This window comes from Somniosus microcephalus, chromosome 10, assembly GCF_052327205.1.
Source record: "Somniosus microcephalus isolate GS21.2 chromosome 10, FLI_Smic_1.0, whole genome shotgun sequence".
Lineage (NCBI taxonomy): Eukaryota > Metazoa > Chordata > Chondrichthyes > Squaliformes > Somniosidae > Somniosus > Somniosus microcephalus.
This window is the reverse complement of record NC_140996.1, coordinates 217979325-217996637: the sequence shown is the minus strand read 5'-3', so window position 1 is coordinate 217996637 and position 17313 is coordinate 217979325. Positions and strand designations below refer to the sequence as shown.

Here is a 17313-nt window from a genome sequence, read left to right as displayed (position 1 = left end):
TATTACTGATGAAAAGTTCTCTTAAAAATGTTGGAGTCATTTTCACATTTAATAAACACAGCAAATTCAATTCACATAGCCACAATTGATCCTTCTACCTACAGTACTGAAAACCCGTTTTAAAAAACAATTAATAAACTTTAAAACTTACCTCAGCATTTCTTAAAATAACTTTCCTCCCTTTCCCAAACAAAAATATTGCCTTTCAGAAGCTCCACGATAAGAAATATCTTCCTCCGCAGCCTCTGGAGCAACTGTACTCATGCTTTTTTCATGTGCAAGTTGTAAGGACTTGACCTCACTGAAAGCATGAATGAAAGCGGCGAATTTTACTGCGCACGCGTTCTGCCTCTGAACCCCTTCGTTCAGAGGACAGGAAATGCCGGTTTTCCCCACATGCGCTGTGCATGCTGAAAACCGGCATTTCCTCCGGACAGACGTGTACTCGCGCATTTGGAAGGGAATTACTGGGCCAACATTTTACATGTCAATAAAATGAAAAATTTAACAATTGCACGATTTGCCCCCTCGCATCTGCGACTGAGGGTCCAAGGAGGTGCATTGCGCAACAGGTCATCGTCGTACGTATCCTCACACTGTTCCCTTTCGGGAACTGTATGAAGTGGTGGAAGGATTTCTGGCCACGTTAACACTCCTTCCGTGACCATAACCATCTTCATACCAGCCATTAGGGTGGTTAGTCCTATGGCGTGAGGGTTTTACGGGCTCCCACAACCCATCTGAGGAGGGGGGGGGGGGGGGGCCACCCACACCCACGGACGCAAGTATCCCACTGGATGTCCACCCAGAATTTATAGTTGGAGCTCCGACTCCACTTGTCGGGACTGTCTGGAGCGGGGTTCGAAACCCTACTCCTTCTGGCCCAGCGGCGGGGATGCTTACCGCTACGCAAAAGGCCCACTCCGCGCAAAAGGCGACACCCATACGTTTCCTGCGCCTTTTCCCTCCCCGTGACTGGAGCCCTATGCTGCCACTTGAAAGACCAAGCTATCATCTGTCCTTTTTGCGGCGCTTTTGACTTCTCATTACCAATGATGAGCAGGCGCTGCGCCTCCACCTCGTTGAGGAGATTGCTGAGGTCATCATCAGTTCAATTGAGAGTTCTTTTAATGCCGTGAATTGTGCTCATTCCAGCCATTTCACGTTGCTAATCGGATTGGGCCTTTGGCGTAGCGGTAGGATCCCCGCCGCTGGGCCAGACGGGGTAGGGTTTCGAACCCCGCTCCAGACAGTCCCGGCAAGTGGAGTCGGAGCTCCGGCTCTAAATTCTGGGTTGACATCCAGTGGGATATTTGCGTCCGTGGGTGTGGGTGGCCCCCCCCTCCTTGTATAGCTTGTGGGAGCCCGTAAAACCCTCCCGCCATAGGACTAACCACCCTAATGGCTGGTTCAAAGGTGGTTACGGTCACGGAATGAGTGTTAATCACAGCCATAAATCCTTCCACCACTTCATACAGTTCCCCAAAGGGAACAGTGTGAAGACACGTATGACGACGACATTGCTAAATAAATTAATGGAATAATTTTTTTTTTAGGGCTTTTAAAAGTCTTTAAATTGCTTTAATTCTGTTTAAAACTACTTCAGATTCTTCAAAATAATGTAAACGTTTTTAAAAGTTTATAAAAAAGTTACCAAAAGCTTCATAAAAATACCAAAAAACTATTTAAAATGCTGCTTTGCATGTAAAAATGCTTAGCAGCTTGTGAGAAACATGGGGGACGTGTCCTATTAAACTGAGACCTCAAGGGGCGTGTCTCACTTGCACAGCGCGCTCCAGGCTTCGCGCTGGCTGCACTCCTGGGCGGCGTGACGTCAGACGCTGCCCGGGATTCTTCTTTTTCAAACACGAATTCCAGGCGTCCCTGGAGGTGAAATGTCAGCGCGTCGGGTAAGTGCATATATACGGGGCTTGCACGCGCGGCAAGCCACCGACCCGAATTACTGGGCCATTATTCCTTGCAAACATAAGCAATACCACGCACTGCTACAGCCACAGGCACTGCCAACTTCAAAAGCTCGAGTCTTTACCTGAATCACCCTCGTTTGGCACATGAGCAGGCTTGGAGGACTTTGTTGGAGTGTATTTGTCTGTCAGAAAAGTAAAACTGCAGTTTAGGGATTGAAATCCATCACTGCCCAAGAGCAGATTACATTACATTATTGTGACATTCACTACAGCACGCTTTGTTAAAGCAACAGGCAGAAACTCAAACTTATGTTTTATGCATCTTTGAGAGTTCAGAATGGAGCCAGATTGATCCCGCAACTATCAAGAATCATTGAAGGAAAGAAATATACACAGATCTGCATACCTCAAGTATCACAAATTTAAGTTGGATAGGGCCAGATTTGGGTTAGATGTCAGGTGGTGGTTCTTTTCCCAGAGAATAGTCGACCTCTGGAACAGGCTGCCCGTCTCGTGCTGTGGAAGCTGATTCGCTGAATTCCTTCAAGCGAGAGCTGGACCGGTTTCTGGCTGGGGCAGAGATCACCTCTTACAGGAGGCAGGTACTGCAGGGAATTTATGGCTAGTCAGTGATCTCCTGGACTAGTTTCGATCGCCTAGATGGGTCGGAGAGGAATTTCCCCCCCCATATTGGGCTAGGATTTTCGCTTCTCCCAGGAAATCACATGGTTTCAGGTGGGGAGGAGTGTGTAGAGATAGAGATAGCAATTGTGTGGGACAGGCTCGATGGACCAGAGGGTCTTTACCTGTCCAGTCATTGTTCATATATTTTCGATTATTCTGAGGCTAGATTAGCTGCCTGCAAATAGGTAGAAAATTCAAGCCAATAGCTCTCCCACAGTCTAGCGAGCAAAGGGTCCACCTAGTATTCGTACTAAGCTACCAACAAACCAGAAGCTCCATTTTGAAATCCTGGTCTGTGCTGGGTTAGCAAGGAGAAGACAGGCAGATGTCGGTCTCCACTCCAACTACCCTTGCGGTGTGCACATGTGGGTTAAAAAAAAGACTTGGTTGTGATCCTTTTAAAAAAAGGTAGAATAGTCTTGTGCACTCACATCTGAAGACTAGCAACTAGGGAGAGATACCAGAAAGCTCCCAGTACCTGTGGAACTGCACCTTCAGGATTTGTTGGGCAGAGGTGGGGTTGCAAAATTGTGTAGAGTTCTATCCATCCCATTAAGTATTTGAAGCTCATAATAAAAGAATTATTTGGAAGGAGTGGAATTATATAATTTCAGCAATAAATACCCACGCACCAATTACATAGCACACAAGACTAAGCTACTGAATGGTGAGCCTCTTCACTGATAAGGCATATTTCAGATTCAGCGTATAACCTCCCCACCCCAATTTAAACTGTCCCCATTTTAATATATTTCACAATATATTGATTTGCCCAAGGTTAAATCATCAGAGTACCGAAAGGGTGAATTACAGTCTGAAACCATGTGCACGCAAAACACGATTTGAAATAGTTGTACTTACCTTTACCATCAACGGCAACACTTAAATCAAATCCATCAGCTAAAAAAAAAAGGGGGGGGGGGGAAAAAAAAGGAGTGAAGTTAGCAGCATCTTGGAATATTAATACACACACACACACACCGAACAAGCACTGGCTTATGCTTTCAAGTTACTAGATACACAACTTCCTTCAACCAGACTGAATTATAACACTTCTAGATCGGTGCAAAATTGGGGGGGGGGGGGGGGGGGGGAAATCACCAAATGCTAGAATCCAAAATAGAAACTGTTCACAATAAGAAGTTGAGCATCCGAGAAATGCAGAGTAGGCCAGTCGGCATTTGGAAGATGAAAAGGTTAAAATGTCAGCTGGGATCCTCCAACAAAACTTGGAGTTATGGAATACTTTGCCACAGGGAGTGGAAGCCGACATCATTGCACTTTTTTGGGGGGAAAACAAAAAGCAGATACACATTTGAAACAGGAAGATGCAGGGCTACACAGGGAAAGCAGAGCATTGGGAAACGCAGGAAGCCGTTCAGCCCCTTGAGCCTGTTCCAACATTCAACTGGATCATGGCTGATTTATACCTCAACCCCATATCCCTCGAGACTCTTAAAAAGCTATCCATCTTGTGAAGGAATAAGCCATATAACCTATTCAGAAAAATACACTCTCTTATGAAAGTATTCTGGCCTGATTGAAACAGGACAAACTGGGTTTGGAAATCTAGAAGCCTAACGATGAAATAGCTATGAAAGCATTCTGACTATTGAGATAAGACAGTTGTTGACCTGAATAAATAACTTTATTGAAAGAGAAGGTGAAGGGTTCAGACAGGTTGAACTTTTGGGAATGAAACAATGGTTCACCCTGGGTAAGGTGTTCTAATTTACACTTCGTAAAGAAGCATATGGTAAGGAACATCTGCCCTCAAAGGTAACAAAGTAAGGAACACCTGCTGTCACACCGTTTTTCATATGGTAAACTTGGAACACCTAGAGATGAGACATGAGTCTGGCTGAGGTGGCAGTAAGAGTCGCAGAAGTCAGCAGAAAAAGGACGAGAGATAATTAGCTTGCATCAGCAGAAAACCTTAAAAGGAAATACCACTGGAAAAAGGTATAAATATTGAACTCTCAAATGGGATAACAGACTCGCTTTAATCAGGCAAAGCAATTCTCAGCTTCAAAGGCGGCTCTGTAGTCTCCAACTCTTTGTACCTCGGGGATCAAAGGTATTTGATATTGGTGGATATCCTGCCTGTATAAGAACTGCAATACTGTAGCAAAGTTAAGATTTAAAAGTAAGATTCTCTGATAATAAGATCGTAAGTTTTCTCTTTTAGAACAGTTAATGTTGCGATTGACTCTCCAACTGTAAATTACGTCAGTTCTTTAATAAATCTATATATTTTTAGAATTGTCTCAAGACTTCTGTATCCAAAAACCTCGCAAACTCAATCTCTGTACACTCTTTGGTGGAGAGTTACAGAATTCTGGGGGAGTTTTCCGGACCCTCATAATATCCGGAACGTTACAGTCTAGCTAAACTTATTAAAAGTATTATCTGGAGGACGGTAACATTCTCGGGTTGTTCCTTTCCTTTAGGGAGAGATAGTCCAGACCTTTAGACTCAATTAAGTATCTTTAGGAATCGGCTACCTCAAAACTTTAGTTGAAAGTGAACGTCTTGAGAAATACGCCTGATCCGGGGTAGCCCTAAAGGGGCTAGGACTAGTAAAAATCCCTTCAATCTCTGTTTTGGAAGCTTCAAATGATCCAGTGTCCACAGCGAATTGAGGAGGAATCTGGCCCGGGTAAATTGGAGTCAAAGACTGATGGGCAGAAACGTAATGGAGCAATGGGCGGCCTTTAAAGAGGAGATGGTTCAGGTACAGTCTAGGTACATTCCCACCCGGGGGGGGGGGGGGGGGGGGGAGGGAAAAGAGAGAAAGGTAGAGCAAAGCTAGGGTTTTCTGGAATACTAAGGAGTCAGAGCAGGATGAAGCAGAAAAACAGGGGCTTGATAATACAAAGGATTAGATTAGATTAGATTGCTGTAGCAAGTAGCTGGCACAATCCTAGCCAGCCAAATGGCCTCTTCCTGTGCTGTAACTCTCTGGTACTAGAAGAGGTTTCATACACTGTTTAACTGTTGAAAGATTAACCATTCCTTTCTCTTTTGATGCTGAATGACTTGTTGAGCATTCGGTTTACAGATTTTTGTCCTGCCTGCTACATCCTTTCCTTCTCTTCCCCGCTCCCCACCAACCAACCAACCACCCTCCAGACAGCCTAGAGTTATAAAATCCATTAAAGTGCAAACTAGCTTCAAAATTCTGTTGATTGAGCAGCCTGGGTTCTGTGACATTTGCTCACCAATTCCTATCTACTTGTAAATGTGAGTTAATTTTAGCCAGGGCTAAAAACAGAAGGCAAATGTAGACTGGTCAACAGATAGCAGCCCTTCTGTGACACCCCTTCCCAGAAATCCAATGCAATCAGGATTTCTTTATAGGGTCAGCGATAGTGCCAATTCTCAGATTATTTCGCCGTGCCATAGCATTGAAAGAACTGCATAAGTTTCCAGTTTGTCAAATCCATTTACTCGCAGGTCTATACAGCAAGCCAGTCAGCATTTGATGAAGGGTCTCTATCCAAACCATTAACCACTTAGAAAAACAGCACGTCCGTATTTGCGTTCATTTTGGATTTTCAGCATTTACAGTCAGTTTTTTAAAAAAAAAATTTAAATCCACAATCTTTTATAGGTGCATTAGTCGGAAGCTACAGTCCTCCGTTACTGGGGAGTTGCCAATGTTCTGATACCTAAAGGACTTGTGTCACGGGGGCAAGGTTCTATAATGGAACAGAGGGGGAAAAAAAAAAAATACACAAGCAAACCGCAACTCTCACTGCTGACTTGGGGGTGGGGGGAGGGGCATGCCAACGGTTAGGGAGACCAGCGCAGGCAGCAATCCAAAAAAAGCCAGAAAGTTGGCAGCGTGTCTTAATTTAGCACCACCACCCCCGAATTAGCTGCTGGACATCAGCTCGAGGTTGTGTGCTGCTCCTCCTCTCTAACAGCACCAGGGCCGGGCGCTTTGCATTACAGCAGAGAGGCTGTAATGGGAGATGCCATCAGCAAGTGTACTGTTAAAAAAAAAAGGGAATATCTGAAAAGGTGTTTGTGGCAAAGCTATTGCCTTCTCGAGCGCATAGAATAAATGGACTGAAGTTCCCATAAATCTTTTCACTGTTGTGTTGTGGTACTGCAATGCTTTTCTGAGAGACCACAAGATGTTATTCAGTTGTAAATAGAATAGTCGTATTTCTAAACACCAGGATTATCAGACTACATTTTTTTCTTTTTGACCTCCAGCACCTGAAACAAATTCCAAGACCTAAACTTGCTGGTCACTATATTGTACAAATTCCTAGACTTAAACTTCCTGGTCACTATATTGTACAACGCAAACTCAGTTTGAAACGCCAAAAACTGAAGAAGAGAGACACACTTGTGTTTATACTTCACCACATCTCTCACAGCACAATGTATCCAATAAGTTACTTTAAAGTAAAGAGTGATTTGCATTCATTTAGCGTCTTTCATGACCTCAGGACGTCACAAAGCTTTACAGCCGGTGAAGTACTTCTTGAAGTGTAGTCACTGTTGTAATGTAGAAAACGCAGCAGCCAATTGTCGTACAGCAAGCTCCCACAAACAGCGGAGATAAATGACCAGATAACCTGTTTTTAGTGATGTTGGTTGAGGGGTTAATATTGGTCAGGACCAATGTTCCCTTTAAGCTGTGCGGCCGCGCAGTAATGAGAAAGGCCCCGCGCAGGGCCGCTCACCTGGCTTTTCCCCCCATTGTAAACTCTGCGCATGCACAGAAATTTAAAAAAAGGGACAAGCCGCGCAGAACAAAGCGCAGCTCACAGGGAACATTGGCCAGGACGCCCCTGCTCTTCTTGAAATAATGCCACGGGATCTTTTACATCCACTCGAGAGGACGACAGGCGGGGCCCTCAGATTAACCTCCCATCCAAAAGACAGCACCTCCTTTAATACTGCACCGTTGTGTCAATCTGGATTATGTGCTCGTCGCTGGAGTGGGGCTCGAACCCACGACCTTTTAACTCAGGAGGGGGTGAAGTGTGCTACCAACTGAGGCACGGCTGACACCAAAGTAGGCAAATGTGGCAGCCATTTTGCAGGCAGTGAAACCTCACTAACTGTAAATCGACGACAGTTAATCTGTCTTTTAGGTTGTTGATTTGAGGGAAGAATATTGGCCAGAAAACCCGAATTCCATATTTTTTTCCCCTTTGAACTGTGCCATCAGATCCTAAACATCTACCTGAACTACCGCAGCAGGTTGACTTAGTTTTACGTCTCACACAAAGGATGGCTCCAGCAGTACCACATATCCTCACTGCTGCATCAAGACGGTGTGCTTAAATCCAGGAGTGAGGTTAACTATATTTCGTCAATTCCTTTTCTCCATACTAAATGAGCTTCTTGACAAAGTGTCAGCCGTGGCTCAGTGGGTAGCACACTCGCCTCAAAAAAGTCAGAATGTTGTGGGTTCAAGTCCCACTAGAGATTTAAGCACAAGATCCAAGCTGGCACTTCAAGGCAGTGCTGAGGGAGCGTTGCACTGTCGGAGAGGCAGTCTTCAGGCGAGACGGTAAACCGAGGCTGCGTCTGTCCTCTCAGGTGGATGTAAAAGATTCCACAACACTCTTTGAAGAGCAGCTTCAAAATGTCCTGGCCAATATTTATCCCTCAACTAACCTCACTAATCAGATTATCTGGTCATTATCGCACTGCTGGTTGTGGGATGTTGCGGTGCGCAAAATGACTGCTGCGTTTCCTACATTACAAAAAAAAGTGACTACACTTCAAAAAGTACTTCATTTGGGATGTCCGGGAGGTCATAAATGCAAGTGCTTTCTTTAAGCATCCATTTTAAAGAAAAAGGAATACATAGCAACCATGAAAGATTTATTGATGCCTTAAATATATATGAGGCAGACAGACACATGCACAAACTTACGATTGTTATTCGGGTTCTTGGGGTCTACAGGTGCCTCGTCATAGTTAAAATCTAAAGCTACACATGAAACAAAGAATTAGAACGTCTGAATAAAACCACTAGCATGATGAAAGGTCATCAACCTGAAACATTTGAAGTGATTGAAGACACTTGCCCACAGTAGAAGCGAGCCACACCCATCAAGGTGGTCCTGGATTCAAAACACTGCTCAGTGCAGAGAGTTAGTAGATCTCAGCTTTAATTAGCTTTAGTGCCAGTGGCCGAGGGTAGGAGAAGGAAGCAGGGCTCCCACTCCTGAAATCTCTCCAATAACCCTTGCTGGAATGTGCCCAGGTTAGGCAAGGACAGGATTGGCTGGGGGGGGGGGGGAAATGCCCTCAAGGAGAAGCAGCTTTTTTTTTTGTAATATTGTTCGAGATGTGGGCAACAGTAGCAAGGCAGCATCTATTGCCCAGCCCTAGTTGCGCGAGACAGCATTAAGGGTTATCCATGTAGTGTAGGACTGGAATCACATGCAAGCCAGACCAGGTAAGGGTGGCACACTCCCTTCACTGCCAACTTAAGATCCCAAGTGATCAATAGCCACTAGTGCAAGGTGCGGCAGGACAGCTGGAGTCAGTGGAAAAGTACTCGAGCACAAGTTAGCGGGGAGACTTTAACCCCACCTGGAAACCAGGCAGGTGGGAGGTTAAAGTGCCAAGGTTATGCATCAACCGAGTTCCGTTACTCACAGATAGAGATAGAGACAAAGATGACTGCAGGTGTTAGCTTGTTAAAGTGTAGCGAAAATAATGGAAATGATTCCAAATAGTAGGGTAGGGGAATATTTTGTTTTTGGAGACTATGGGCTGGATTTTGTCAATGGGGAGCTTCTGGAGGCGGGACTCCCACTTGTCGGGTTTTAGTCCCACCTCCATCGACTTGTGGCCAACCCACGCTATTTTCCCTTGATTGACCTTGTTAAGCCCGCCCAGTGGGTTTAGCAGGCCAATTAAGGGAAAGTCAGTTACAGGCGACGTCAGCGAGTGACATTTCATCTGTCAAGAGCTTTTGACAGATGAAATATCATTTGACAGCTCTGTGAAGCGGTCAAACACTGACAATCTGTCTAAGTTGAGTCTTTACTCAAGACTCAATTAGAAAACCTTCCTGAGCAAAAAGTTCAGCGGCCATTCTGCTTTCTGTGCCAGTGAGCTGAGGGACTCCTGAGACCTGAAGGGAGGAAGCCTGCAGGAAGTAGTAAAACTTATCAAAACACTTTACACACATGCACCCACTCACCCACCTGAACACCAGACATCTCGGCCCCTCCGACCCCAGCAGACAGACGGCCTGCCTTGCTGACCCTGGCGAGGTTCGGCGCCGTCGGGAAGTCCACACTTCAAGGCTGAAAATAGGGATGCTCAAAAAAACTGCCCGTTAACAGGCAGTTAATTGGCCCTAATCCCCTTCCCACCTCAAGGAGACGGGACCTGGCGTGGTTCGGGAACCCGCCTCCTGGGACGATGGCACAGAGGCAGGATGGGTACCCACCCCCAGATTCTGCCATTTTCCCAGCAGTCCCACCTCCAAACCTGGCAAAAATCGCCCTTTAAGAATCAAGGGACATGGGGGAAATCGGGCGGGAAAGTGGAATTGATGTAAAAGATCAGCTATGATCTTAGTGAATGGCGCAGCAGGCTCGAAGGGCCAATTCTACTCCTAATTCCTATGTTCTTGTGTATGGAGCCTTGGATTAACAGCTAGAATGGATTTATGAAAAGGGGAAGATCCTGCTCAACAAACTCAATTGATGTTAGAGTTGATGAGTAGATAGGGGAACTCACCACAACATACAGGAAACTTTGAGCTATCCGGAAGTTGAATGTCCGGCAACTTTGATCTAACGACAGAAATCAGCAGCCGTTTTGGTTAGGTGTTTTTTTTTCCTCCTAGCATTCTTTTCACAGGCAGGCTCTGGAAAGCATCTTTGTCACTTAGAACAGCTTCAGAGACGCTTCCAAGCTACTGGGCCGAGTGTTTACAAGCTGTTGCTGAGCAACACAGTGTTTGTGGTCAGACACGGCAGGCTCTCGAAAGCGTCTCTGTATCTTAGCAACAGCTTCAGAGACGCTTCCAAGCCACGGGCCGAGTGTTTACAAGCTGTTGCTGAGCAACAGTGTTTGTGGTCAGATACTGCGATGAAAAGCTCCTATCTGATAACATAGACGCTGGTCTATCCGGAGCTTTTAAAAAAACGGCAGTAGCTCGGTCCCATGGGTGCCGGATAGCACAAAGTTTCCTGTAATCTAATTTTCAGAAAGCCTTTGATAAGGTTCCACATTAGAGACTGTGCAAAGTAAAAAAGGAACACAGGGTAGAACATGGGTCTGCTTAATAAGTAGGATCCAATGGGAAACCATAACTGCTTCCGAGAGAGGTGTGCGAAATGCAACAGGCTGTAAATGGAGAAAGTTGTGGAGCGCAGCACGGCAGGAGTTGGTGCTCGGACTCCTGTTCTCGAATCGACAAACACCAATTGTGTAAACACACACTAAAAAGGAATAGGGGGTGCAGTAGTGATAGAAGAGGCAGCTCATCATTTGTGGAAGGTTTTGATACAATTGCAATTGGGCGGAAAAAGGGGAAATTACATTTTAATACCAACAAACGTAATGCATATTGGGTGAAAAAAAAAACCAGCATTTGAATCACAGAATCGAGTTGACAATTCTATTATTAAATAGAATTAAGCGGCATTAGCACAAACATGACCACTACAGGCGGAGGACTGCACTATCCAACAGCTAATCAATGGTCTCAACGTTCCTCCTCTAAATTGGCACAAACTAAAAAAATGCTTTTATTTTTAATATACACAACAGGATACTCCCTCTTTAGAAGGGAAGATGTTCAGCAGGGTTCAGAATCCAGTCCATAAATGGGCTGCGTTCTAAATCAACAGCAAAGCTAAACCTTTTTGAATTAGCCTATATTGCAGAACTGTAATCTGAAGAGTGACATTTCTAATCAAACTCGATTACTGTGCAAAAGGCATTAAAAAAAAAAAAAAAAAACTTACCGGCATCAGGCAAACTGGGATCGAGGGCTGCAGAGGAAAATAACACGCAGTTAGAACAGCAATGTTTACTGTGCCCAACGCCCTCCCCCAAGTACGTCTACAGAAAATATGGTCAAATATTACAGCTACTGTTATCGGGCAAGGGGAAAGAGCCTTCAGCAGAACCTTATAGAAAAGGGAGTGGGGGGGGGGGGGCCGCGGGTGGAAATAGAAGTGTCTGGCCTGAAAAGGAAGCAGAAGTCAATATTTTAAAACTGCACCTACAGCAGTAAGGATGGGATGCCTTTAAGTCTCAAATTTCACAAGCGACGGCAAAAAACCTCCCCCAGAAAAGTGCCAAATCTGCTGCAGCGATCCCGGACTGCATCCGAGGATCCCTTTAATGGACATCGAAAATGGCAGCCTTGAACTCCTACTACCCATGTTTGGGGAGCAAGGACAGGAACTGGTGGTAATTTGACAGGCAGAGACATAAGCATATCATTCAATCCTGATTACTGTACATTTATAGAAAAAGGTCCCACCGCCTGTTTCTGGAAGCTCCAAGAAGGAGGTCCACCCATAAGTCAGAATGAGTGGAAACTTGGAGGAGTTGGTGCTTCCATTTCCTTTGCTATTTTTTTAAAATATAAGAAAAAAAAAGGTGTAAATTGGGTGGGAGGGACATGAAAACATTTCCCGCAGTGTCTTGCTTAAGAATATAAGAAATAGGAGCAGGAGTAGGCCATTTGGCCCTTCGAGCCTTCAGTAAGATCATGGCTGACCTTCAACCTCATCTCCACTTTCCTGCACTATCCCCATATCTCTTAATATTCAAAAATCTATCAATCTCTCGAATATACTCAATGACTGAGCCTCCGCAGCCTTCTGGGGTAGAGAATTCCAAAGATTCACCACCCTCTGAGTGAAGACATTTCTCATCTCAGTCCCAAATGGCCAACACCTTATTCTAAGACTGTGACCCCTGGTTCTAGACTCTCCAGCCAGGGGAAACATCCTCCATGCAGCTACCCTGTCAAGCCCTGTAAGGATTTTGCATGTTTCAATGGGATCAGCTCTCATTCTTCTAAACTCTAGAGAATATAGGCCTAGTCTACTCAATCTGTCCTCATAGGACAATCCCTCTGAGTGAAGAAAATCCCAGGAACCAGTCTGGTGAACCTTTGTTGCACTCCCTCTATGGCAAGTATATCCTTCCTTAGGTAAGGAGACCAAAACTGTACACAATACTCCAGGTGTGGTCTCACCAGGGCCCTATATAATTGCAGTAAGATGTCTTTACTTGTTGCCACAAGAATGCAATGCCACTCACAATCTAAGCAATTAATAACATTATTCATCAATACATACCTGGGGGTTTAGTCGGACGATCTTTTAAACCATCACTAAGGTCAAATGCATCGTCATCCCCTGAAAGGTAAAGCACAGGTGTTCAAAGCACAATTTCCCCCAGCCTATTACAGGAAACTGTGTTATCCGGAGGCGATCCATCTGGCAAGCTCGAGCCACCGGGCAAAAATCAGGAGCGGTTTTTTATTCTTTGTTTATTTTCTTTGAACAGTGAAGCTCTGCAACGTCTGTAGCTAAGCAACAGCTTCAGCTAGAGATGTTTGCCGACTGTTGAGGCTGTTGCTAAGCAACAAGGTTTGTTGATTATCTCCGTATGTTTCAACATTAGCTCTGGCGTGTACGGCAGTTTTGAAGGAACGGCAGCAGCTTAGTCCCTTCGGTGCCGGCACACGCGCGCAGTGCTGAGGGAGTTGCCGTCTTTCGTATGAGACGTTAAACCGCGGCCCAGTCTGCTCTCAGATGGACGTTAAAGATCCCACCGCACTATTTCAAAGAAGAGCAGGGGAGTTATCCCCAGTGTCCTGGCCAATAGTTATCCCTCAATTGACATCACAAACAGTGTATCTGGTCATTATCACATTGCGGTTTGTGGGAGCTTGCTGTGTGCAAGTTAGCTGCCACGTTTCCTACATTACAACAGTGACTAAAGTACCTCATTGGTTGTAAAGGTGGTTTGGGACATCCAGTGGTCATGAAAAATGCTATAGAAATACAAGTCTTTGGGTGGAAAAATTCAGTTACTTTGCATCTCCTGGGCGCAAAGCAACTAGCACCCGGGCACGACGATGTTTGTGCCGCTCGCGAAATTGACCAGACATTTTGCGGCAGCGCTAAACACGACCGCCACGATCTCCTGCGTCCACAGATCATGATGTCAGGCGAGCGTGCAATGCCCCAGACCGGATATTGAGTGGCGGCCCATGCCTTACCGCCTGCTGCTAGCAACAGCAGATTGAAGGGAGCATTTTGCAGTCGGGAAGGGACGGGGGGAGCGCTATTTAAAGACGGCCACTTCCTGCCTTTTTTTGTCGGTGGCATTTTTTGCACCACGCACACACAGACAGAGAGACAGACTTCTGGAGATTCAACGCTGTGAGAAGGAGTTTTGGGTACTGAGCAGCACTTTGCAGGTTCATTTTGATTTGACCTTCCTTGCATTGATTTAGAAGAGACTTTGGGGGCTGCACTCAGCTCTTTCCCTGGGCCTCTCCATTGTTCTTTCCAGCAGATTTGACGTACAGGTCTCCCCAGGCCAAGATTCAAGGGTGTGGATGGAGAGCAAGATCGACCCTCCCCTTTAAGAACTGGCTGGCGCCATTGTGTCGGTGTTCCATTGCTGACTGACATCACATGAGCTTTGCCCGTGCTCTGAGGTAGCGCCTCGCTCCTCGGCATTAGCGCATTGATAGGTGTGTAGCGCCCGATTTAGCGCTCCAATCACCTCCAGGGGCGATAGAAGCCAAGTTTGCAGTCATAGGCAATAATCAGCGGCAGGTGCTAAACTTTGCGCTCGGCCGATAATTGCGCCCCAAATGGGGCGATACTGAATTTCTCCTCCTTTGTTTTTTCCTTTTCAGATAACCTAGAACAGGTTATGAAAGGGGGGGTGGCGCAGGTGTAGTCAAACCATTCACTTGCATTCATTCCCTTTCTCTTCTCCCTGGTTTCTGCCAGGCAAGGGGAGTTAAACCGAGGCCTCAAGTCTCCAACTGTTCATGCAGATGTAGCCATTTACAAAATTCAACCCACCTTTCAAAAGGTGCATCAGCAAGATGAATAGAACTTGTGATTAGCCACTAGTCAGATCACTTTGAAAGATAGGACTTTCATTCATATTGCATTTCTGATATAGGGGGAGCAATTGCTTGATGGCTTTTGTCAGCTAATTTAGAGAAGTGCTACAAAATACACACAATCGCCAACTACCATGGTATTTGGTTGGCAAGTGGCTCAGGCAAGTGAAACAATGGGCTAGGTATCTGAACTGTAGCAACAGTCTCTTCAGTAAAGAGAACTGAATCAGCATTTAAAAGGAGCTCCTCCTTTTCCAAGATGGGATTTATCTTAGTTAGATCTTGAACCAGGTTTATTCCATGACCTCAGCATCTCCAACCATTTTGATCTTAGCAGCCACCACTAAAACTTCAGCCACACTTGAAAAAAAGACAAAAAGACCCATTTCTGTCACACCCTTTTCATGAGTATTTCTCTCTGCAGTCCCACTTTTAAAATTCTGCAGACAAGAGATTTTAAAAAATCATTTAGGGTACAAATGATCCCACAGCACTAGTCGAAGGAGGGCTGGGGAGTTTCCCCCCACCCCCCCCCCTTGTCTTGGCCAACATTTATCCTTCAACCAACACCTAAAACAGATGATTCGGTCATTTATTTAATTGCTGTCTGCGGGAGCTTGCTGTGCACAAGTTGGCTGCGGCATTTCCTCCAGTACTAGTGACTACACTTCAAAAAGTACTTCATTGGCTGTAAAGCTCTTTGGGGGACACAGAAGTCTGAGAGGCGCTATATAAATGCAAGTCTTTGTTCTTTTCCAGTCAAAATACACTTCACATTTAAATAAATAAATAAAGTGGCCACATATCTACCCACCTGAACGGTGCTCCTGCATTCGCCCACGTTCACCTCAGTTTGTTATCACTCCGAATTTGGTAGAGTCAGAAATTTGACAGAATTGCATCTATACCTTACATCACTTTTCTACATTTTTGCTAATAGGTTTGTCGCTCAAACTGACGAGTTCATTTCACGCTCAGAGTTCACTCACTCATTCTCCTCCTCCCTGATCTCTGCCCTGCAAACAGCTCTACAACGTAGGTCGGAGAGGAAAATTTGAAGGAGTCCTAAAAAGGAAGAGTGAAGCGGAGAGGAATTCCAGAGCTTGGGGCCGAAGCAGCGGAAGGCACGGCCACCAATGGTGGAGCGATTAAAAGCGGAGGGGTGCAAAAGGCCAGAATTGGAGGCGCGCAGAGAGACCTCCGAGGGTTGTAAGGCCGGGGGGAGGAGACGGAGGGATTTGAATACCAGAAAATGAGAATTTTAAATTCAAGGTCACCTGCCCTAATAGCTCCTTATGTGGCTCAGTGTCAAATTTTGTCTGATAACACTCGTGAAACACCTTGTGGCATTTTACTATGTTAAAGGTGCTCTATAAATGCAAATTGCTGTTCCAGTAAAGTAACCAACAGTGATATATATATTACCCAGTCTGTCTGATTCTCAATGAATAATTTTAAGAATAGATGAACTAGTGGGAGTCACATAACTATATTTTCCATTTTACTGCCCATGTCGTTTCAGAAGAGCAGGGATTTAGACGACGTTCACAAGCATCTGGTATAGTCCGAGTGGGCCATCCGTCGACCGGAATAAAAATAAATTCTGGAAATACACAATGCGGGTCAATCCGCTCAGTGGGGAACAGACTGTATTGTATCGGCCACCCATTGTACGCACAAATTGGCTGCAGAGTTTCCTACATTCCAACAGTGACTACGCTTCAAAAGTCCATCATTGGCTGTAACGCGCTTTGGGATGTCTCGAGGCGGTGAAAGGCGCTATAGAAATGCAAGTCTTTCTTTCCATTCCTTTCTCCCATTGGCTAGAATCATTATCCGTTGACATTGCTCAAACCGAACGCCGGCGAGAAAAAAGAAATCTCTCAACAAGTCATCAACATCTTCAGGAGAGGGAGGGCAGCATTGGCAGAGAAAGGCACTGGGACATATTGCTGCAGTTGTTGCCAAAGCATTTGCCAAGATGCTCCATCGAGAGAGAGAAAAAAAAAAAATTGTAAATTAAAAAATTTCATATGAGCCAGCTTCCAATTATGGAAAAAAAAAGCTGCTGCCCTCGCAAACAAAACCTCCGCCCATTTAATCGGGGAAGTGGAGGAGAGCAGCAATGAGGCAAGAAAAGATGCCATCAATGCTATCGCAATTTACAACATGGAGCTACGGAGAGGACCCTGTCCACATGGTGTGAAATTTTCATTTTTGTAAAGTAAAGGTTAATGCAATTGAAAGCCAAGCCTCTGATAAATAGCAGTTTACACATGTGTGAAATCAAGGCCCACAGTGAAAGACTTCAGGAGTAGGAAATGAGGACTAGACCAATCATGGGAGTACTCAAAAAAGGAGCAATAAAAGCTGTGACTGCTTAGCTAATTACAGTACGAGATCAATACAGACATTTGACTAACAGGCAAGTCCCTAGCTTCTGAAGCTTTTCTGAGTTGCATCAAAAAACTTAAGAGCACCAATTGTGTTAAATACGAAACGTCTTAAGCTAATTATTTCAAACCGGTGAATGCTGGCTCAGCAGCCAGTCAGCAAATGTAGGCTTCTACCTTATAAAGACGGTTACTTTAA

The 17313-nt window shown here is 45.1% G+C and overlaps 1 protein-coding gene across 4 annotated transcripts in view; it reads right to left on the bottom strand.

Annotated features, from left to right (window-relative positions):
* LOC147112103 (CD99 antigen-like) overlaps nucleotides 1–17313 on the bottom strand; it is a 75238-nt gene that overhangs the window by 21609 nt on the left and 36316 nt on the right. For all 4 annotated transcript variants that reach the window (XM_085999618.1, XM_085999620.1, XM_085999619.1 and 1 more), the window contains 5 exons: nucleotides 12929–12988; nucleotides 11579–11605; nucleotides 8518–8574; nucleotides 3474–3512; nucleotides 2051–2110 (listed from right to left, as the gene is read on the bottom strand). In XM_085999618.1, the coding sequence (XP_085855744.1) occupies nucleotides 2051–2110; nucleotides 3474–3512; nucleotides 8518–8574; nucleotides 11579–11605; nucleotides 12929–12988 (243 nt within the window). The remainder of the gene's footprint in view (nucleotides 1–2050; nucleotides 2111–3473; nucleotides 3513–8517; nucleotides 8575–11578; nucleotides 11606–12928; nucleotides 12989–17313) is intronic.